Source organism: Oryctolagus cuniculus, chromosome 18 (genome assembly GCF_964237555.1).
Source record: "Oryctolagus cuniculus chromosome 18, mOryCun1.1, whole genome shotgun sequence".
Classification (NCBI taxonomy): domain Eukaryota; kingdom Metazoa; phylum Chordata; class Mammalia; order Lagomorpha; family Leporidae; genus Oryctolagus; species Oryctolagus cuniculus.
In genome coordinates, this window is record NC_091449.1 from 19,031,549 (window position 1) to 19,054,916 (window position 23,368).

The 23,368-nt window shown below is 60.2% G+C and overlaps 2 protein-coding genes across 3 annotated transcripts; both read left to right on the forward strand.

The window, feature by feature from the left end:
- Positions 1-958: 958 nt before the first annotated feature.
- On the forward strand, positions 959-2,748 carry HAMP (hepcidin antimicrobial peptide). Its single transcript, XM_008249495.4, has 3 exons — positions 959-1,130; positions 2,381-2,440; positions 2,538-2,748. Exons 1-3 carry the CDS (start codon positions 1,044-1,046, stop codon positions 2,640-2,642), a joined length of 252 nt encoding a protein of 83 aa, XP_008247717.2. The 5' UTR covers positions 959-1,043; the 3' UTR covers positions 2,643-2,748.
- Positions 2,749-7,017: 4,269 nt separating this feature from the next.
- On the forward strand, positions 7,018-22,839 carry MAG (myelin associated glycoprotein). 2 transcript variants are annotated; one of them, XM_051836126.2, is made up of 11 exons: positions 7,018-7,153; positions 9,337-9,405; positions 9,563-9,931; positions 13,037-13,333; positions 13,442-13,699; positions 15,152-15,412; positions 20,137-20,424; positions 20,761-20,857; positions 21,386-21,485; positions 21,708-21,751; positions 22,320-22,457. In XM_051836126.2, the coding sequence occupies exons 2-10, from the start codon at positions 9,360-9,362 to the stop codon at positions 21,738-21,740; spliced, it is 1,749 nt and encodes a 582-aa protein (XP_051692086.1). In that variant the 5' UTR covers positions 7,018-7,153; positions 9,337-9,359; the 3' UTR covers positions 21,741-21,751; positions 22,320-22,457. The 2 variants fall into 2 exon arrangements, with proteins under 2 accessions (XP_051692086.1, XP_051692085.1); XM_051836125.2 differs by lacking the exon at positions 21,708-21,751 and having other exon boundaries at positions 7,019-7,153; positions 22,320-22,839.
- Positions 22,840-23,368: the final 529 nt, after the last annotated feature.

The window sequence follows — 23,368 nt, forward strand, 5'->3', positions numbered from 1 at the left end:
GTGGCCGAGGATGATGAAGGCACCACAGGCTGCCTGGTTCATGCCCCTCCCCACGCACAGGTGTCCTGGGGGCCCCACTCCCCCACAACCCTTATGAGGTGTAAGTAACCATTGCTTTGAAAAGTTGCAGGAAAGCACAGTTACTTTGCTTGGAAAATAAACCCACTGAGGTGGACTTGGAGTGAGCCGTGCGGTCTGCTCTGTTGAGCCGGGTCCAGTGTTTGGGTTGGGCTGGAGTCACAGGCCTGCATGTGCTGGGCGAGCAAGGGTGGTCCCTGTCTGCTTTCACTTCCTCTCCTGTGACTTGGACACCAGACTTGGGTGGGGCAGGCCAGCAGGTGGGAGCTGCTTGGAGGCTGGGGGCCCTGGCTGTTCACAGGGAGTCATGGGTGGCACGCAGGTACCCAATGCTACTGCAACTGTTACTGCTGACTTGTAGGATCAAAAGCTCACTCAAACTTCATTTCCCACTTCCAGAGCCACGTCTCAAAGTGTTCTAACATGTGGAAAACACCTGGGGGCTCCCCCAACGCAACACCCCCTGCACCTGGGTTTGCTGTGGGTGTGTGGAGCGAACCCACAACAATGCCCCCCTCAACCTTGCTGGGTGCTGCAGAGGGGCCCGGTGCCTGGGTGCTGTGCTCCTGGTGTGTAGGCGAGGCTAGGGTTCGCCCACCTGTTCAACATCTGGGGCAAAACGGGGGATTTTCCCGAGACCAGCAGAGTGACGTCATGCCGGGGAAAGGGTTTGCAGGTGGCTGGCTGGCGGCATGTGTCTGTGGCCTCGTCTGCCCCGCCCCCTGGACACACTGCTGCTGGCGGAGGGTGACACAACCCTCCCCGTTCCCTGTCACTCTGTTCCCGCTTATCTCTCTCCCGCCTTTTCGGCGCCACCACCTTCTTGGAAATGAGTTTAGGGCAAAGGGGTGGGGGCTCAGACCACTGCCTCCCCCGGCAGGCCCCATAAAAGTGACTGTCACTGACCCAGACACCAGAGCCAGCCCTAGACCCGACAGCAGGACAGCCAGACGACAGACAGCCCAATGGCACTGAGCGCGCAGACTCAGGCTGCCTGCCTCCTGCTCCTTGTTCTCACTGGCCTGACCAGCGGCTCGGTTCTCCAGCAGCAGGTGAGAGCCTCCGGGACCTGGATCCTGGCAGGACACTGGGGCAGGATAGGGAGCTGCCGGGCGCAGCTGGAGAGCCCCCGGCACCGGGCAGAGCTCAGGACAGCTCAGGGTGACTGGCAGCTGCTTAAGGTATGCAGCATGGAGTTGCATGCGCATTTAAGTGCCACTGTATACACAGTGGGGATAGGCAATGAGCGAGGGAGATGGGAGAGAAGGTTTAGGCTCTGGCGGTGCTGAAGTCCTGGTCAAGGAATTAGTCAATGAACAATAAAACAAAAAAATCATTGTTTTGTGAATGCTATTCACGTACAACATGGAAGATGGTGGTAGATACCCGTGGGTGCAATCAAGGGGCTGGCAGACAAGCGAGAGTGCTTTTGGGGGAATCGGTGCTGACCTTGCTTTGGAGGATGGGAGACCCAAGCACACTGGGCCAGAGGACGCACGGTGTACTGGATGGTGATGAAGGGCTGGGGGTCGGGGGGGCTGGGGACAGATCACGCTACATCCGGTGGGCGACTGTGCGGCACGGATTCTTCTCGGAGGGCGGGGATAGGCGTGCAGGAGTCCAGAACCGACTGGCATTGTTAGAGGCCACTCTGCTATGTGGCGAACAGATTGGATGCAGGGGGCAAGAGGCAGGGAGACTGGCTAGGAGGCTGGCGCTGGTATCTGGGCAAGGGAGAGTGATGTCCCAAGGAAGAACAGATCTGGGCTGTTTTTAAGAATAAGACTGGGGTGGGGGAGGGGACTGGCACTGTGGCATAATAGGTTAAGCCTCGGCTTATGGCACCAGCATCCCACGTGGGCACTGGTTCAAGTCCCAGCTGCTCCTCTTCCTATCCAGCTCTCTGCTCTGGCCTGGGAAAGTGGTAGAAGATGGTCCAAGTCCTTGGGCCCCTGCACCCCCATGGGAGACCCGGAAGAAGCTCCTGGCTCCTGGCTTCGGATTGGCCCAGCTCTAGCCATTTTTGTGGCCATTTGGGGAGTGAACCAGCAGACATAAGATCTCTCTCTCTGTCTCTCCCTCTCTCTGTCTATAACTCTGCCTCTCAAATAAATAAATCTTAAAAAAGAAAAAAAAAAGAATAAGAAGAATAAGGCTGCCCTGAAGCAAGGCATAAAGAGCAAGACCGGGAGATGCCGCCTCGGGGCCAGCTGAGCCGTGGCTCCGAGCACTGGGGCGGCACAGGCTGGCAGGGCAAATGCAGGCGCTCTGCTGCCACCCTCAGTACCCCCTCTCTTTCCAGACACAGCAGCTCGCAGCCCGCCAGCCGCAGGACACAACCGGAGCCCAGACCAGCTTGATGGTGAGAACACGCGGACCCCCTGCCCGGCCCCCCAGCCCCTCCCTCCCACCCCACGCAGGCCCGGTGCCCGCTCACTCTCCTCCCTCCCGCCCCACAGCCTGCTGCCCACAGCCTCAGCCGGCGAGACACCCACTTCCCCATCTGCATCTTCTGCTGCAGCTGCTGTAGGAATTCAAAATGTGGGATCTGCTGCAAGACCTAGAGCCTGCCCGCCTGCCCGCCCGGCCCCGGCCCCCCTCCGCCCTTATTTATTCCTGCCGCCTTCCACATTTGTCTGGCAATAAAATGGATGGTTCTTTTATTTTCCACATCAGAATCTGAGGTTCTTTCTTCCTGCCAAATGCCTCCGCCAGGGGCTTTTTGTCCCCTGCCTGTTGGGCTGGGCAGGGTCGCTGCGACCTGGCGGTTGCTGGAAAGCTTGCTGAAGCCAATTCTGAATTCCCCGTCTTCCCCTACTTCAAGAGACCCTGAATTTAGATGAAACTTAAAGTTGCGTCTCTTTGAAGACAACTCAAACACCTACTAAGCCCTCTTATTAAGGGATTGGGGGGGGGGGGAACACACCTTCTAGGGCTTGACAAAGTGGAAACTACTAAGGTATTAGCTGAGAGACCGGCGCTGTGGTGTAGCAGGTGAAGCCGCCACCTTCAGTGTTGACATCCCACATGGGTCTTCCATCCGCTTGTTCACTTCCCAAATGGCCGCAATGGCTGGAACTTAGCCGATCTGAAGCCAGGAGTCAGGAGCTTCTTCCACGTCTCTCAAAGGGGTGCAGAGGCCCAAGCACTTGGTTCACCGTCTACTGCTTTCCCAGACCATAGCAGAGAGCTAGACCAGAAGTGGAGCAGACGGGACTCAAACCAGCACCCCTGTGGGATATTGGCCCCGCAGGTGGAGGCGTAGCTCCCTGTGCCACAGCATATTTCAAAGCAACTGTAGATACAACACACAGAAACTTGAAGACTCTTTGGGGTCCTGAGTTTTTTCAGAGTGTAAAGGACTCCTGAGACCAAGAGATCTGGGAGCCAGCGGCCACCGGGAACCCAAGAGCCACTGTAAACCAATGAGGCATTGGCTTTCCCACGGGAGATTTCAGGTTGTTTTCTGTCTGCAAGGATGCCCTTTGTGTGTGAAGTGCATGGGAGCACTGTCCACCTTCACAAGGAATTCAGTCCCCTCCATTTTCCTTTTCAAACATTTTTATTAATTTAACTTGAAGGGGGGAGTGGAAAGAGAAAGAGATCTCCCATCTGCTGGTTTGCTCCCCAAATGCCTTAATTTTAGGCAAAATATCCCGATTATTAAGATATTGGCAAGTGTTAAAAGGAATCTGAGTTTTTAAATCAACATTCTGCGAGCCAAAATAAACACAACGGGGAGCCAGATCACCCCTGCCCACTACCAACTTTTGCCTTCTGTCTCAGAAGCCGCTGCAGGCTGGTGGTGTGGGAGGAGCTGTGGGGAGCTTGGCCGCCTATCAGCTCCGCCCTCTTGCGATTGGCTTCTCCCCATCTGAAGCCCCGCCTCCTCAGCTATAAAAGCAGAGACAAGCCCTCCCCAGCCTTGAGCTCATCTGGCTGTTGAGCTACTCAGCGCAGGGGTGAACTCGAAAGTGTTCCGGAAACTGGCAAATGCCTCTTAAATGTGAGGGGGTTTGTACGGAGCGGGGAGGGGGGGACCCAAAATGGCTGATTGCGTTTAATGACAACAGGTGCTCTTCTCATTTTCCCAAGCAGGCCGTCCAGGGTGAGGGTGGGCGTGGTCCTAGAGATGTTGAGGCTGTGAAGCAGAGGGACTTGAACTTCAGCACTTGAACTTCACCTCTTGGCGAGCCCGTTCAGCTGCAGATCGCTGGGTCTGGTGGCCAGAGTTCCTGGGCGAGCAGGAGTGGGCTGGGGCCCTAGAACCCCTATTTCCAATAGGCTCGCAAGTGATGCCACCGCCACTGCTGCTGGCTCAGGTTGTGTCCTGCGGGGTGAAGCCTCCAGCCCCGACAGAGGGCGGCCAGTGGCCAGCTCCACTCCAGACAGCACTGGGCTGGGAGTGGGCTGGAGAGCGTCATTGTCCCAACAGAGCAGTTTTGCTTCCTCACTCTGCACATTGCTTTAGCTAAACCTGGAGTCCTAGCTGAACACCAGGATGCTTCACTAAACACTCGGGAAGTTCCGGATTGAGCTGAGTCCCTCAGCCCACAACCGCAGAATGCCATCTCTTACGGAGGTGGTCAGGCTCCAACGAAGCCTAGTCCAAGGTGAAAACGTGGACAGAGACGCAGACAGGTGGAAGCCGCGTCGATGTGAAGAACCAGAGACAGGGAGCTCCCACCTGCTGGCTCAAGTGCCTGCAGCCACCAGGGGATGGAGACCTCAGCTCAGGCGCCCTGCAGCTGTGGCAGGAACGCAACCACTTGAGCCATCCCTCTGCCTCCCAGGCTCTGTCTGGGTTTGCAGGGTGCTGGGATTGGGAGCTGGAGCCAGGAGTGGAGCCCAGGCACTCTGAGACCCAGGCATCCTAGCTGGTGTCTTAACCACTGGGCTCACGCTTTTTCTTTTAAAAAATTATTTATGCATTTATTTATTTGAAAGACAAAGAGAGAGAGAGAGAGAGAGAGAGAGAGAAAGACATAGAGAGATAGACACAGAGAGAATATCTTCCATCTGATGGCTCACTCCCCCAGTGCCTGCAACAGCCAAGGCTGGGCCAGGCTGAAGCCAGGAGCCCAGAACTCCATCTGGGTCTCCCACATGGGTGGCAGGGACCCAAGCACTTGGGCCATCTTCTGCTGCCTTCCCAGGCACATTAGCAGGAAGCTGGATCAGAAATGGACTAGGCAGGACTCAAACCAGCACTATCAGCACTCAGATATGGGGTGCATGCCTCCCAGATGGCAGCTGAACCCTGTTCCTGCACCGCCCGCTCACCCGCCTTGACCTGGCTTTGAAGCCACCAGTGTGCAGCCTTAGCAAAACAACACCCCAGCCTTCTCTAAAGATCAGGTGATCTGGCTGGGTCAGCCAGCAGCTGTGCCCTGTGGGCAGAGCACCGCCCCTTCCCCTCCCCTTCTCCACCTGTCTCCCTCTCATGGGTGGAGACCAAGCCTGCAGCACTCAGCGGGGGTTGTCAGGGTTCTCTGTGCATCTCTCTGTGCACCTGGGACAGCCTTAGGCCACACCCACAGACTGCACAGGTGCACAAGCCCCATGGGGCCGGGGTTGATGCTTAGGGCTGTGACATAGGAACCCCAGGAGCTTGGTGTCCCCTCCGAAGTCCATGCACCAGGCCCCTCTCTTCTCGGGGACCCAGGCGTTCAAGCCCCACCCCACTCTCAATGGGCCTTTGTCCCTGGCTGGGAAAGGCACGGGCAGAGTCTGACATCATGAAGCAGAGGTGGGGGTGGGACTCCCCCCACACTCCAGCCTCCCGCCCCCCCCCCCGGCTGACTCCCCACTCCCTCGTTGCAGGGATTTCCCCGCCCCTCACCCCTGGGTTCTCCCTTGGGAGAAAGGACCCTGGCTCTCCACTGCTCGGGTCTGAAGGAGGCTGAACAGCTGCTGGGCAGAACACTGCTACCCTTGGTCACCCCTCCTCCAGCACCAAGGGCCACCTCATAGAGGCCATGGCCACTGGGCAGGACACTGTGCACGTGAGGGTCCTCACCCAGGCCAGCACAACCATCTGCATAGCAAGTGCTGCTCTAGGGGACACAAGGAGCCCAGGACGGAAAGGCAGACAGACAGACAGACAGGTTTCTGCTGTGGCCCTGTCCTCTGAGACCCCATGGGCTGATGGGAAAGCAAGGAGCCACATAGCACACCCAGAGGGCAAATCAGCGAGCATGCTGAGGGCCAGGGAGAGGAGGGCGCCGAGATCAAGGGGTTTGGCTTGGCAAGGTGGGCGGGAAGTCTTCCGGGAAGAGGTGGCATCCATGCTACTGAGCCCACAGGGTGAGCAGGCTGTGGCCGGCGTCAGAGTTGGGAGCAAGACGGGGAGGGGTGGGGCAGCTTTCCAGGACAGGATGTAAGACCAACACCTCCAGCCACCTGCTGCTTGTTGGCGAAGCTTAACTCTGTGCCTGGAGCTGGTTCCGAGCAGAGATGGATGGAGAATAGGGCAGACGAAGCCTGGGCCCGTGTAGGGAGTGAGTGCTCAGGGTCAGCTCAGGTATCAGGAAGCTTCCAGAAGAAACTAGACCCGGATGACCGGGGGACTGGGGCTACAGAGAGGGCAGAGGTGACATGGAGGCTGACGGTGAGAAAGATTAGCCTCACCTCCTCCTCCTGCCCACACCAGCCTCTCCTGGCCTCTCAGGATCCAGGTTGCACCTAATATCGCCACCAAAATGCACTGAAGACAATGCCGCCCGTCCTTGAGGCTGGAACTTCCAGGGAAATTAGGCCACGCCCCCACCAAGGCCCAGAATCAGGGTGCACGGTGATGAAGAAAGGGGAGCAAGCAAGGCAGCCACCCCCCATCCCCTCCAGGAAGGAGCGAGTGGAACCCAGGCATCAGGCTGCCCGGTCCGAGCCCTGCGGTGACAAGGGCCCCTTTGTGCCCCCTCCCCCAGGGGCAGGGAGGAGCTGGGCCCTGGAGGCAGGCGGCCCCTGGCACCCAGAGGGAGGGGAGGGGCCAGCAAGTGGGGGCCTAGACCCTGGGAGGCCAGGAGACTGGGAGCTGGGCCTGCGGAGCAGAGGGTGCAGAAGGCAGAGCATCCAAGTGAGTACTGCAGTGGAGACGGCCAGGGCGTGCGGGGGAGGGCAGAGCAGCCTGGGGGCAGGACGAGAGGCCGGGAGCTCGGGTGGCGGCGGTGCCCAAGGCTCGTGCAAGGCGAGGCGCTCCTGGCTGCAGTGGGTCACTGCAAGTGGCCACTCCTTTAGGACGGGGGACGGTGTTGCTTGCCAGTGCTTTGGTGGGGAACAGAGGTGGGACTTAGAAAGAAGCCACAGAGAGAAAGAATAGGCAGACCGTCCTGGGCACCCCTCCTGGCTGCAGGGTCCAGAGGAGTGGCTCCCCTGGGGCTCCCAAGTTTGGGGCCGATGGGGTGGCAGTGCTGTGGGGCTGGACGAAGCGCAGAAGGGTGCCCAGGTGATCGGTCACCTGGATGGGGGCCGGGGTCCGGGGTGTGTGGGTGAGCAAGCTGCTGCACCTGGGCGCACGCCAGCTGCGTTCGCTCACGCGTGCATGCACGCCTGCCCAAGCACCTTCCTTGTGTGTCTCCAGCAGCGCCTCTCGGCTTTTGTCCACTACACTGTGCTAAAGAAACCCTGGAGCTGTTTTTCCTCACGCGGTCGCGCCTCTGAAATCCCACCCTGGCAACCACAGGCTGTGGTCCTTAGAGAGCCAGAAGTCATGTTGACAGATTGTTTCAGGCGCCGCCCCCAGAGCGGTTTTTACCGCATTCTACGGAATGCATGGTCTCCGCGTTCTTTTCACCTGCGTGCCCGGGTCTCAGGCTCGTCCTCGCCTGTGCCCGTCTCCTGTACCCTGCTGATACGGGTGCCGTGCTGGCAGCTGCTGTGTGGTCTGGGTGGATCCGTCTAGAGTCACGCCCCGATGCGGGGCAGGGCGGGGAGTGGCTGCAGGTCCCTGAGTGGGAGCGATGCACGCGTACAGGGCCATGTGTGTGCCTGAGTGCTGGGCCCAGGTCTGGGCAGGTGTGTGGTGGACAGGAAGACGGACAGGCCAGGGCTGCCTCTGAGACCAAGGGAGCCACGGGCCCAAGGCGGCTGGGTGTGTATGCCTGGCCCCGTCCCGCGTCTGCACGAGTCGCTGATGTGTGCGCCTGCTCCTTCTGGGGGGTCAGGATCTGTCACATTTCCTAGCAGCGTCTGCGTGTGCCTGAGCACGCGTCAGCATCTGTGGGACGAGGGTCGCACAGGCTGGGAGAAGCAGCCACTTGGAAATCCTGGCTCCAACCCCGCAGCGCGACCCACAGGGCGGCGGGGGGCCAGGGGCTCACTATCCTGCTGCCGGCCGCAGTCCATCCTGGCCCCACGCGTGCCGACCCCTCTCTTAGTTCCCACCTACCCGAGAAGCCCCCCAGCACGAGGCACCCTCTCCCAGAGGAAACAGGGCTCTTTTGTGCGGGGTGCCGGCCTCTGGTGAGGGTGGGGACACCAGCGGCCGCCTGTGGGGTGGGAGAAGGCGGCAGGAATTCCCGCGGCATGTTGGGAATGCTGATGCCGTGAAACCCAGTCATTGATGGGCTGGGTCCCTGCCTGCCACCCCCAGGCCTCGGCCGGGGGACATCTGCTCCCTCGCCCCACTCACGGCACAGCCCTGCCTCGCTCGCCCTGCAGCCTCTCCCCTTCCCTCCCCACGGTTCATCCCACATCTACTTGGGGGGGTTGAGGAACGTCAAGGTCGTGTGGGACGGTCCCAAGTTTCCTCGGGGCAGCAGAGACCTCGAGGGCAGCCTGGCATCAGGCCACAGGCCAGGGGGCACTGAATGCTTAGGCCCCGCCCCCTTGCACCTGTCTGACTTTTGTTCCAGGTTGACATTCCCTACTCAGGGAAGCTGAGGCGTGGGGCAGGTACCAGCCTGCACTCTGTCCTTAACTTTCATCGACGGTGGTGGCGATCTGGACGCACATTGTCACGGCCACAGGGAGACCAGAGAACTTGCTGGTTGAGACTGTAGACCTGCCGCGGGGCAGGTTGCGTGATCTCGCTGGACCTCAGCTGTAACAGGAGATTCATCGTTGCACCTGTCTCAAAGAGCTCATACGGGCTTGCACAGCAGAGCCAGGCACGGAGGCCGGGCACGTGGCCAGCGCCGTGGCAGTGTTTGCAATTATAAATAGCAGCAACACACATCTGGTCGGGGCCCCTTCCCGAAGCCTATGCAGAGCGCCCCTGCCTACTTTGCTGACCTTGAACCCTGTCTTCTCCCTCTCCAGCTGTCACTCACTTGCCGTACACAATGATATTCCTCACGGCGCTGCCCCTGTTTTGGATTATGATTTCAGGTAATGACTCAGGAGTGCCCGGGACCCTCGGCTGCGGCCCACCCTGAGCAGGCTGGGGGGGGGGGATGTCTGTGGCTCTCAGGACCCCCAGAGCAGTGGGAGAGGGAGTGACGCGTGGGACGGGTCCTTCAGCTGCCGTGGTCCTGCCTGCCCACAGCCTCCCGTGGGGGTCACTGGGGTGCCTGGATGCCCTCGTCCATCTCCGCCTTCGAGGGCACCTGTGTCTCCATCCCCTGCCGCTTCGACTTCCCCGATGAGCTGCGGCCCGCCGTGGTGCATGGCGTCTGGTACTTCAACAGCCCCTACCCCAAGAACTACCCGCCGGTGGTCTTCAAGTCCCGCACGCAAGTCGTCCACGAGAGCTTCCAGGGCCGCAGCCGCCTGCTGGGGGACCTGGGCCTGCGCAACTGCACCCTGCTCCTCAGCACCCTCAGCCCCGAGCTGGGCGGCAAGTACTACTTCCGCGGGGACCTGGGGGGCTACAACCAGTACACCTTCTCAGAGCACAGCGTGCTGGACATCATCAGTGAGTGCCCCCCCCCCGGGCCTGGGGCGGCGCTGGGGAGGGCCGGGGCGCAGCAGGCAGTCCCCCCCCCCAACCCCTTCCCCAGGAGGCCTGGGCGGCAGGTGTGGGAGGCGTGGCCGAGACCTGGGTGCAAACCTCAGTGCCCACACGGATCATGCACCCGACAGAAATGAGCAAAGCGGGGGCCAAAATAGTCGCGCTGCCCTCAGCGGATAGCAGGTGCTGTTGGAGGCCGCGGGGCCCCTCTGGGGCAGGGGCGGGGCTGGGGGACCTGGGGCAGCTGACTCCTCTGGGCCTTGGTGTTCTCTTCTGTACAATGGGAATGCGGACGGCACTTAAAGTGGGCGAGGGCAGAGCTGGCCACGCCAGCCATGCCGGCACAGAAGGCAGGACCCCGCCTCCCCGCGCCCCCCCCCCCCCGCCGGCATCCTGCACTTCCAAGAGAAAGCGAAGCGCAGACTTTTCAGTGCAATCTCATTCTTAAGTCTCAGATGCTGATTGAATGGGACACAGCTCCGGCCAGACTTGGCAGTGGGCACAGGGCCCATGGCCATTGCAGCCCTGCCCTCCGCCTGATTTCTCCAGAGGCCCTCCTGGCTGGAGCCCTTAGGTTCAGGTCCCCCAGCAGCATGGGGGCTATGAGGAGCATGACTAGAGCCCTGGGGTAGGAGATCACACAGGTACACACACACAGCACACACACAGCACTCACACATACACACACACAACACACAGCACTCACACAGCACACACAAACTATACACACAGCACACACACAGAGCGCATACACAGCATGCACACTACATACACAGACACACATAGACCATACATGCACACACACAGTACACACATAGACCATAGCACACACACAGCACACATACACTACATATACAGCACACACATAGACCACACACACAAACTATGCACACAGAACACACACAGAGCACACACACTATGCACATAGATCACACATGTGCACACAAACTACACACACACCACACACATAGACCACACACGCACACACTACACACACATACTACACATACTACACACACAGACCACACACACACAAACTACACACATAGACCACAGTGCATGCACACACAAACTACACACACAGCACACCCACATACTGCACACATAGATCACACATGAACTACACACACACTACACACGTAGAACACACACAGCACACAGACCACACACGGACACACACCGCATACGTACACACACTACCACACACATGTACATACTACACACACGGCGCACACATACATTAGCACACACAGCACACATACAAACTACACACACAACCACACACATTATACACACACAGCCTACACACAGACCACAGCACACACACAACCATACACATTACACACACTACACACAGTACACACACAGCGCACATACACACACTACACACACATAGATCACAACATACACATAAACTACACAGAGCACAACACACACACTACACACACAGCACACAAACTACACAAACAGACCACAGCGCACACACACTACATACATACATAGACCACAGCCACACACATTCACACATATAGCACACACACAGCATACACACACAAACTATACACACAGACTGCACACACAAACTACACATGCACACATACAAACTATACACAGACCACAGCGCGCATACTCCACACACACACATAGACCACAGCCACATACATTCACACACAGCACACACATATAGTACACACACAAACTATACACACAGGCCTCACACACATGGAGACTGTAGCCATATATACACACATTCACACACACACAAACTATAGCCACACACACATTCACACACACACACACTACACATATGTGGTGACTTTAAAAGTTCATGGAAATTGAATTAAAAGATAAGTTTATTTGGGTGCACTTTTTAAAAAAAGATTTATTTTGATTTATTTGAGAGGCAGAGTTACAGAGAGGCATAGAGAGAGGGAGAGAGCTCTTCTATCCACTGGTTCGCTGCCCAAATGGCTGCAATGGCCAGAGCTGAGCTGATCCGAAGCCAGGAGCCAGGAGCTTCCTCTGGGCCTCCCACATGGATGCAGGGGCCCAAGCACTTGGGCCATCTTCCGCCACCTTCCCAGTCACATTAGCAGGGAGCTGGATCAAAAGTGGAACATTCAGACTTAAACCAGTGCCCATATGGGATGCTGGCCCTGCAGGTCAGGGCTTTAACCCACTGCACCACAGTGCTGGCCTCTTGGGTACACTTAAAAACAAAAAAAAGTTTATTATTTGAAAGGTAGAGTTACAGAGAGAGGAAGAGACAGAGAGAGAGGTCTTCCATCTGCTGGTTCACTCCCCAGATGGCCGCAACAGCTCCGAGCAGGGCCAGGCCAAAGCCAGGAGCTGGGAATTCCATCCAGGTTTCCTGTATGAGTGACCGGGACCAAGCAGTTGGGCCTCCTCCGCTGCTTTCCCAGGCGCATGAGCAGGGCGCTGGATCGGAACTCTGTACCCATCCAGGATGCTGGTGCTGCAGGCGGCGGCCGAGCCCGCTGTGCCCCACCCGGCCTGTTGGGTCCACGTGGTTGTGGAATCCACGCCTAAAGGTGCATTTCTCACCAATGTCTCTGAAGACCTCTGTATGCACAGCTTCCAGAACAAATTTTTGCACCAAAATAAACATCTGATTCCACGTCCCACGACCAGTTTGAAGGATGGCAGTGCACCGGAGACACACACGCACACTCACATGCCCGGCCAGAAGGACGGGAAGCAGGAAGGTTCCTTAGGGGATCACGTAATGTCTGGGGCGCAGGTGCTGACCGAGAGTGACAGGTGTGACGGCTGGGTTCTCGCTGCACCGGCTGTGGTCTCAGTTTCTTCATCCGCAGAATGAGCAAAGCGACAGCCGCTGCGACCCCTGAGACACTTGGTGTCACTTTGGTCATTACTGCTTCCTGCCTGGGTCTGTGGAGGGCTTCCAGGGGGGGGGGGGGGGCTTGTGTTGGAAGGGAATTCGGTACCCAGGGGCGGGGAGGGGACAAGGTGCCAGGCATGGAGTTGGGCAAGGCGAGGCTGCCCGGGAGCCCCAAGCCGCTTCCTTCAACCCTGCTTTTCTCCCAGACACCCCCAACATCGTCGTGCCCCCCGAGGTGGTGGCGGGCACGGAAGTGGAGGTGAGCTGCATGGTGCCGGACAACTGCCCAGAGCTGCGGCCAGAGCTGAGCTGGCTGGGCCACGAGGGCCTGGGGGAGCCGGCCGTGCTGGGGCGGCTGCGGGAAGACGAAGGCACCTGGGTCCAGGTGTCGCTGCTCCACTTCGTGCCCACCAGGGAGGCCAACGGCCACCGGCTGGGCTGCCAGGCCGCCTTCCCCAACACCACCCTGCAGTTCGAGGGCTACGCCAGCCTGGACGTCAAGTGTGAGCCCGGGTGCGGGCCGGGGCGGGGCCTGGGGCGGGGGCGGGGGCGGGGTCAGAGAGCTCGGGCGGCGCCTGCAGGCTGACCCCGCGCGTGTCCGCGGACCCCAGACCCTCCTGTGATTGTGGAGATGAACTCCTCGGTGGAGGCCATCGAGGGCTCGCACGTCAGCCTGGTCTGTGGGGCGGACAGCAACCCGCTGCCGCTGCTCACCTGGATGCGGGACGGGACGGTGCTGCGGGAGGCGGTGGCCGAGAGCCTGTACTTGGAGCTGGAGGAGGTGACGCCGGCGGAGGACGGCGTCTACGCCTGCCTGGCAGAGAACACCTACGGCCAGGACAACCGCACCGTGGAGCTCAGCGTGATGTGTGAGACGCTGGCGGGGGGCCTGCACCTGCGGGGCGAGGGGGAGGGAGAGGAGGGGAGCCGGGCCCCACGGTGGGGGGGGGGCGGGAAGTAGACGTCTGCAGGGCCTGGGAATCTGCATTTTAATGAGCCCCCTGGGGTGGGCGTTTAGCTTAGCAGTTAAGGTGCCTTCTGAGACACCCACTTGCCTTCTTCCATCCCTGGCTCCGGCGCCTGACTCCAGCTTCCCGCCAAGGCAGTGCCTGGGGGACAGCAAGGATGCCTCAAGTAGTTGGACCCCTGCCACCCACGTGGGAGAGCGGGGTTGAGCTCCTGGCTCCCGGCTTCAGCCCAGCCCATCCCCAAATGTTGCAGGCACAGTTGAAGAGTGAACTGGAGGTTGAGAGTTCTGTGCCGGGGGGGCCCCAACAAAAAAAAATGCAAAATAAGCCCCTTGTCACTCAAGTGGGAGGGTGGAGGGAACTCCAGGCCTGGCCCAGGCCCATCTGGTCCCCGTGAACATTATGGGGCCTGGGGTGGGGCCATCAGAACCAGAATCTGGGCCAGGAACCTGGGAGAGGCCACCCCTCCATCCCTGCATCCATTCACAGATGTTGATCCAAAGTGCTTAGGCTGGGGATAACAGCAGTGGCAGATCCTGGTGCAACACCTAAACTCTCCCCTGAGGTGACCCCCTCACCTCCCCCACCCCCCACCCCCCACCGAAGCCTTCCCTCCCCGCTCTAATTAGAACTCACCGCCCCTTTATTTCTGTTACTACCTTTATTTCTGTTACCCCCATGTTGCAAAGCGTGTGTTTTGCCGATGTCTGCAGCGTCTCCCCACCGTGCCTACGTCTCAGCAGATTCCCAGTGCAAGGTGTCTGGCGCGTAACAAATCTTCCCAGGCAGACGAATCAATTAATTCACAGGCTTTTATTGGGGTTCCGCTCCCGGGCGAGGTTCCCCGGTCCCAACAGAGCAATGAGTGGGGGCCGGGGAAGTCGCGCGTCAGAGATTGGGAGGGCTCCTTTTATAGATACAGGGCGTGGGGGTTAAAGGTAGAGGCGGGTCTGATCCTCACTGGTTGACCTTTAGGCACCCGCGGGGACCTTGACAAGGACTTTTCTTCCCCGGAAGTATAGGCCTTCCCTCCTTGCGGCTCCACCCAGGGAGTGTTCCACAATCACCCCTGAGAGGTTGGGACTCTTACTAAACCCATTTCCCAGATGAGAAAGGTGTGGCACAGAGAGGTTCAGACGTGAGGGCACACAGAGCTGGGGAGGGCGAGTCCCAGGATCCATAGAGGAGCGCTCTGTCTGCAGAGCCCACGTGCTTGTAAGCAAGAGAGCCAGGCCTCAGCCGACCGGAGCCACCCTGAACTGCCGTGGCCGTCACACGTGGGGGTGGCAGCTGGCTGGCACAAAAGGCCCCTCCTGGTTTCCGCCATCAGCCCCTGTCCTGTCTCCCCTACAGATGCACCCTGGAAGCCGACAGTGAACGGGACGATGGTGGCCGTGGAGGGGGAGACGGTCTCCATCCTGTGCTCCACCCAGAGCAACCCAGACCCCATCCTGACCATCTTCAAGGAGAAGCAGATCCTGGCCACCGTCATCTACGAGAGCGAGCTGCAGCTGGAGCTGCCGGCGGTCACCCCCGAGGATGACGGCGAGTACTGGTGCGTGGCCGAGAACCAGTTCGGCCAGAGGGCCACCGCCTTCAACCTGTCCGTGGAGTGTGAGTACCCCCCACCGGCAGCCCACTCCCCCCTGGGACACGGGAACTCCCCCGTGCACGCCGACCCCTGTGGCTTCCTCGTGAGTCCACAGCCAGAAACTGACGGTCCTGTGTGTGAGAAAGTGCGGGGTGCACTTTGGGTAGGGAGAGTTCTGGATCCTGCGGCCACTGGCCGTGTGCATTAGCTTCAACACTGACCCAGAGAGCTGGCCCTTGTGCTATGCACCGGGCACTAGTGGACGCCTTGTACAGGGACCCACTCATTCCTGATGTCCTTGCGAGAGGGCTTCTATTACTACCTGTAGTTTTCAGAGAAGGAACTTGACGCCCAGAGAGTTTGTGCCACTTGGCCAAGATCACACAGCATTTGAGAGTCAAATCTGGGCAGTCTTCAGCTGTGTGTTACACTAAAGAAGCAGTTGTTTGCTTTTTAAAGACATCTGTTTATTTGATAAACAAAGTGATGGGGGAGGGGGAGAGACAGAGAGAGAGAGAGATCTTCCACCCACTGGCTTACTCCTCAAATGGTCACAATGGCCAAGGCTGGGCCAGGCCAAAGCCAGGAGCCAGGAACCAGGAACTCCATCCTGGTTTCCCACATGGGTGGCAGGGGCCAAAGGAGTTGGGCCATCTTCTTCTATCTTCCCCGGACTCATTAGCAGGGCTCTGGATCAGAAGTGGAGCATCCAGGACTCGAACCAGCGAGAAGGGAGGCTGGTGTCACAGGTGGTGTCTTAAGCCAGCGTGCCACACTGCCAGCTCTGGGGAGCAGCTGTTGTGTGCAGGGGGCAGTGCACTGTGTGTGCGTGGTGGGGAGAGGGACACAGAGCTTATGGGAAGAGACAGCACGGCCAGCAAGAACAGAGGGCGGCCGCTGTCTTGGACTTGAGCTTGTCACCGCTCTGTGACCAGTGCCTGTCTTGCATCCCCTCTGCTGTCCCATCAGCTGGGCTCCGGGTTACAGCAGCCAAGTCCCAGCCTGGACTCCCCCTCCTCAAGCGACTTGCTCTGCAAGGTCACCTCCGGGCTTGCATTTCCCCTGCTTCCTCCTGGCCTGGCCTCTGATCCACAAGCTTCACCTCTGGAGCCCTGCATGGGCCACCTGCCGTGGCTCCCCTGGCACGAGTCGGCTGCACGGCCCGCGGCGGCCAGATCCGGGTTATTCCTGGGCTGCCGACTTCCACGCAGAACTGTGGCCGCCCACTCCTCCACTCACCTATAAACCGAGCGAGCTACACCCCCCCCACCCCCCCACCCCGTCTTGGTTCCTTGGCAGCGCCAATGCCATCATGGCGGATGGCTGTGTGCGGCTCCGCCCACTCCATCCCTGCCCCCCCCACTTCCCCCTGCTGCGGCACCCTTCCCCCACTCTACCCTAAACCTGTGGTTCTGTTGCTTTCTTATGCTTATTTACTTATTTGTTTGAAAGGCAGAGAGACAGAGACAGAGTGCTTGCAGCATCTGGTTCACTCCCCAAATGCCCACGCCAGCCTGGGTTGGACCAGGTCACAGCCGGGAGCCTGGAGCTCCATCTGGGTCTCTCCCATGGGTGGCCAAGTCCTTGAGCCAACACCGGTGCCGCCCAGGGTGCCCATCAGCAGGACGCTGGAGTGGGGGTGGAGCTACTCTGATGCGGGGTACAGGGGTACAGTCAGAGCCCCCTGCGGATCTGCTGGCAGTGCCTGGCTGCGCTCACTGTGTCACAGACACAGCACATTTTCAGGCAAGTCACAGACCCCGCCAAGGCCCCAGGAGCAGAGGCAGCACGCGGCGCCTGCCCTGGGCTTGCAGTTTTGATCTTGCAGCATCCCTGGCCTGTGGCCTCATCGTCCTCCCCTTAACTGAGGGGGGAGGGGCAGCCGCTCCCCAGGCCGTGCAGGCCACAACCGAGAGCTTTCCAGATTCCCTACCCCTATCCACACACACACCCCCCCCCCCCGCCCCCAAATCCCCAGCTGCTTCCCCTCCCCCACACTGCCTGACACCCAGGCACTTAATTAATCCACTTCCTAGAAAACAAACAGGTTTGGTGCCTGAGGACTGCAGGGGCCCACCCCCCCCACCCCCGTGGCCCCGCCCCACCTGTGGCCCCGCCCCGCCTGTGGCCCCTCGTGCTTCTCTGGGCCTCTGCACAGCTTGCTCCAGGGGCTCTAAGTCATCTGCTGTTTCTACCGGGTGCACTGTAAATGCTACATTGTTCTTGGTTACGGCACCATGGCTTTGGGGTTCACTGTGCTGGGAGGTGCCCAAGCTGGGCCCCCAGCCTGCCTGTCAGCCCCAGGGCCCTGCACCGTGCACAGAGGATGTGCAGGGGACTAGTCCGAGCTCCTTGTGTGTGCTGACCTATTTTGTTCTCACAGCCACGAGACGGGGGGAGGGGACTACTCTCCCTCCCCCGCTCCCCGCCCCGTTTCACAGAAGGGAACTGAAGCTTTCCTGGTGCCTGGTACCAGATGTAGCTGAACGGACCTGGCTCTGAGCTCTGGTTCTGCCCCCAACCTGGGTGCACGAGCCAGTGGTCTCCCCTTTGCTGAGCCCAGTCCCTTCCTCTGAGGGGCGTGGATGGCAGTATCTCCTCTCAGAGCTGGCTTGGGTGGGGTGCTCAGTGTGTTCCGTGTGCACCCCTCTTCCTGCTCCCATCCTCCCTAGCCCCTGCTTGTACAGGTGAGAATTCCATCTTCCGGGCGCCAGGAGGTGTAGTGGCCGCAGACAGCCAGCAGGTGGCAGAGCTGGGCTTCACCACAGCCTCTCTGCGCGCAGTGCACGGTGTCTGGTGTCTGGCTGCGTGGGCCTGCCAGGTTGCTGTGACTGAGTTTCTGTCCACAGATAACGGTGTTGGCTTTCCCCCGGGATGCCCGCGTGGCCTCTGGAAGGTTTTGAGGAACAGAATCTGTGGATGTGTTCCTTGGTGAGCCCTGTGGCGAGCGGAATGCTTGCCTGTCTCGGCTGCATTTGCAGCCCAGCCCTGTGTTTAGCAGACTCTGAGCTGTGCACAGGGAGGTTCCAGCTGGGAGCACCCTACTGTGGCTGCAGATGTCCCTCAGTGTCCTCAGGAAATGGGGTCCGGGACCCCCCGTGGCTCCCAAAACTTGCAGGTGCTCAAATCCCTGTCATAACATCATGGTGTTTGCATATTACCCACCCACGTCTTCCTGTAAGCTTTGCTTGAGAATTATTTTTGTTTATCTATTTATTTGAAAAGCAGGGTGATGCAGAGAGAGAGAAAGAGATCTTTCATCTGCTGCTTCATTTTCCAAATGGCCCCAAATGGCTGAAGCCAGGAGCCTAAAATTCCATCTGGGTCTCCCCTGGGGGTGGCAGGGGCTCAAGCACTTGGGCCATTTTCCCCTGCTTTGCCAGGCACGTCAGCAGGGGCCTGGGTCCAAAGTGGAGCAGCTGGGATTTGAACCGGTGCTCTGATATGGGGAGCCGGTGTTGCATGTGGAGGCTTAACCCACTGCACCACAGTGCCAGCCGCTTCCTGTACGCTTTCAATCACTTCTAGATTACCGATAAAGCCTGGTGCAAGGTCAGCGCCCTGTTATCAGTTGTCACAGTGTGGCCTCTAGGGACCAGTAAGAACAAACCCGGATGTTTCAGAACAGATGAGGTTTTTTTCGATCCCTGGCTGGTTGAATCTAGGGTACAGAGCTTGCAGACACGAGGGGCTCCCTGGCCCATTCCTCTTTCTGGAACATTCACTCTTGCTGGAAACTGCAAACAGGGGTTGTGGCTGGGCCGAGGGTCTTCTGCCCCAGTGTGAGCAGGTTTTGCCTTCCAAGTGTGATAAAACGACCTCGGTGGGAGGTGGCGTTTGCTGCTGGTGGCAGTGGTGAGCCCTGTGACGGGGGCGGGGGCTCCAGGGAGGAAGCAGGGAGCTCTGGGGGTGGGGACCGCAAGTTGGGGCAAGGGCTGGAGGCCAGGAAGCAGGCGGCCGCCTGGCTCTGTGTGTGACACTCGGAGAGTGGGGAGAATCCAGGGGCTCGTCCCTTCCTGCTGTGGGGGGCAGAGTGGAGACAGAGCGAGACTCCCTGTGCAGAGCCCAGTTCGGGGACAAGTGCATGGGCGAGTCAGGACCAGGCCTGGGGCTAGCCAGGGGAGAGAGGGGGAGAGCAGTGAGTGCACTGGGTCCCTGTGGACCCCAGCATCTGCCTTTTGTTCTAAGTGACTCAGGGAGCTCCTGGAGGAGGGCTCTGGGCAGGGGGCACCCATGCTGTGCCTTAGGTCTCATGGGCAAACAAGAAGAGAGAGAGAGAGAGAGAGAGAGAGAGAGGACACGGAGCGGGCAGGCTCTCAGCTCTGTGACTCAGGGTTTCCACGTGGCCAAACCCGCAGCTGGAGTTACCCCAAAGTAAATCCCACAGGAAGTGCCCCAAAGCGGCTGTTGGGGTTCCAAAGGAAGAAGTACTGAGCACGGGGTTGGGGGGCTGGTGTTAAAAGCCACGTGTTTGGGGAACTTACCCAGCGAGTGGGCTGCAGCACCCACTGGAGTCACACCCCCCCCCCGAGGGTCCCCAGCGAGGCAGTCAGAACCACGGAGTGGACATGGGGGTTAAGGGATTTGGCTCAGGGCCCAAAGCCAGTTTCTCTCAGTGTTTTGAGTAGCAGCTAGGTTTCTCGCTCAGGCAGAGGACGGAGTGGGAGGCCCCGGGGTGGGGTGGGGGGCTACATGCAGCCCCCGCAGCTGGCCCTCCTCTCACTCTGCCTTCGGTTCGGCCCCACAGTTGCCCCCGTGATCCTCCTGGAGTCGCACTGTGCTGCGGCCCGCGACACGGTGCAGTGCCTGTGCGTGGTTAAAGCCAACCCGGAGCCGTCCGTGGCCTTCGAGCTGCCCTCACGCAACGTGACCGTGAACGAGACGGAGCGGGAGTTCGTGTACTCGGAGCGCAGCGGCCTCCTGCTCACCAGCATCCTCACGCTGCGGGGGCAGGCCCAGGCCCCGCCCCGGGTCATTTGCACCTCCAGGAACCTGTACGGCACCAAGAGCCTGGAGCTGCCGTTCCAGGGAGCCCGTGAGTGCTGCAGCCTGGGGGTGGGGGCCATGGGAGGGATGTGGCCCACCCAAGCCTCACCGGACCAGCTGCTCAGCGTGGCCAGGTGCCACCTGCAGGGAATGGCCCAAGATGCCCCTGCTGGCTGCTGAGAAGAGGCTGCCCTGAGATGGCCTGCCTCTGATGAGCCTGCTCCTGGGCCGGCCAGCAGCCAGAGGGGTCACACACGGAGCTGGGAGCCTCCACGCTAGGCAGCCAGGGCAGGATGTGCCAGTTGTAGTGCATTTTGGCCATCACAGCCCAGCACGTGTCCTGCTACCAGTGGCCCTGAGGCCCCCGGGTCTTCTCCATCCTCAGACCGGCTGATGTGGGCCAAGATTGGGCCTGTGGGAGCCGTGGTCGCCTTTGCCATCTTAATCGCCATCGTCTGCTACGTCACCCAGACCCGCAGGAAGTGAGTGCCTGCCGGGGCTGATCTGGGAGGGGGCTTGGAGGCCGGGAGGTGGCAGGAAGAGGGGGGCTCCTGGTGGACGGGGGCTCTAGCTGATGCAGCCAGTGTGGGTCAGGAGCCACTCAGGGCACGGTGCACAGGTCGTCGGTGACCCCGGGCATGCTCAGCGTGACAGGAGAGCCCAGTGTCGGTCCCACAGCCCAAACCACAGTCCCCAGCACCCCGAGGGGCTGTCCCCTTTGCTCTTCGTGGCACACATGTATCAGCTGTCTCCTTGACAGATTTCTGCCCCCCGTGTGCACCACAGCGTGTGTTGGGGGGACCTGGGGAATTGAGGCTGGGGTTCCACGAAGCAGCAGAGCCCGGGGGGGGGGGCGGGAGGGGGCTCATCTTCGGCCAGGGCTTCATTTCAGAGAGAGGGAGCTATGTTGGGGTCCCTTGGGCCCAACTCCTAAGGTAGATGGGGCACAGAGAGGGCGGGCAGAGGGAGGCCTGGGGCTGCCCCGGAGGCTGATGGGTGCTCTCTCGCAGGAAGAATGTGACGGAGAGCCCCAGCTTCTCGGCGGGGGACAACCCTCCCGTCCTGTTCAGCAGCGACTTCCGCATCTCTGGGGCCCCCGAGAAGTATGAGGTGAGGGCCCGAGCACCGTGGCTCCAGGCTGGCCAGGGACCTGGACATCAGGGACACCCAAGGGCAGAAGGGGAGAGGCAGGAGGCGTGGGGGGCTGGGTGGCCTTGGACGTGTGGGAGGAGGCGCCAGGCTGAGGCCGCGGAGTAGGTGATGGGCTGTGGGGTCCACGGCAGCCCCCGTGGTCCCTGCCTGCACCTGTGACTGCGTTTCCTTCTCCAATAGTCCAGAGAGGTCTCCACCCTGGAGAGTCACTAGCGCCCCGGGAGGTAGGTTCCGGGGGCCTCAGTGTGCCAGCCCCTGGGCCCTCAGCGGGCCCCGGGGTTGGCGTGCATGTGTGTGTGTCCCAGTCAGGCGTCCACGGCGGTCTCTGGGGAAGTCTGGCCTGTCCAGCAGTCCTAGCCTTGTCTCTCATGTCCCACCGCTGCTCCCGCCCGTCTGTGGCCTCCGTCTTGTGTGTGTGTCCTGTGGCAGGGGGAGGGAGAGGATGGAGAGGACGCTGGGGAGGCCAGAGTCGGAGCTGCAGGATCCCCCAGACTTGGGGAAAGGCGTGCCACAGCAGGTGTTTCCCAGTGTTGGGGGGAGCCCCCACTGAGTGCGTTTCCACCGGGCAGGTGCCATGGGCTGACTTGTGTGACCCCTCCCCTCCCACACCCCAGAACTGCTGGAGAAATCTGAGAGCTGCGTGCAGCTTCCAAGTTGGGCAGTGGGGAGATGGCGTGCCCCGGGCAGGATCCCGCTTCCCGGGCGTCCCAGGCTCGGCCCGGCGACCCTGCGAGCGATGATCGATCAAGCGCGCCTGCGCGGCTCAATCGATCGATCGGTGTCTCCTCACAGAGCGAGAAGCGCCTGGGAGCTGAGAGGAGGCTGCTGGGCCTGCGTGGGGAGCCCCCGGAGCTGGGCCTGAGCTACTCCCACTCGGACCTGGGCAAACGGCCCACCAAGGACAGCTACACCCTGACGGAGGAGCTGGCCGAGTACGCCGAGATCCGGGTCAAGTGAGGAAGCTGGGGGCGTGCCTGTGTGGCTACCCCCCACCCCTCAGGACCCTCGCTGGCCCCCGCTGGCTGCGGGCTCCCTTCCTCCCCAGAGTAGTGGGGGATGGGGCAGGAAGGGGACGGGGCAGGGGACAGAGAGGTCCTGGGGGCCCGGCCTCCCTCCCCCACCCCCGCCAGCCCCATCTCCCCCCACATCGCGGCTCCCCTCTAACCCCCTTTAACCTCAGTGTCTGGAGGGGAGCTCTGTCTGTCCGTGTTATTTATTGCTCCCCCTGCCCGGTCTCCTGCCCCATCCCCCACCCAGGCCCCAGGGCCTGTACCAAAGGGACATGAAATAAATGCCCCGATGACAAATGCCAGTCTGGGGCCTGATGATTTCCACCTGGGCTCTGGGGAGCCTGCCGTGAGCCCAGGCTGTCTCCCCACCGCCGTCTGCTGGGCCCTGTGCAGGGCAAGGGCTCAAGGATCCCAGCCCAAGGCCAAGGTCAACCCTGAGCCCGCAGCTGTGGCCTGGGTCAGTCCTGACTCCTGGGTGGCTTCCCATGAATGGTTCCTGCAGTCAGACCAATGACCACACTGGGCTCAGCTCACTTTTAGTGTGTGGAGAGGGAGACGGAGTGATTGCTTTGAAAGGCAGAGCATCAGAGAGAGAAAGAGAGAGAGAGAGAGACCTTCCATCCGCTGGTTCATTCCCTGAATGGTTGCAACAGCCAGGTCTGGGCCAGGCTGAAGCTGGATGCTGAAGCCGGGGGCCTGGAACTCCATCCGGGTCTCCCACGTGGGTGGCAGGGGCCCAAGCACTTGGACCATCCTCCGCTGCTTTGCCAGGTGCATTAGCAGAGAGCTGGAGCAGAGTGGAGCCGCCGGGATGCTGGCGTCACAATTGGC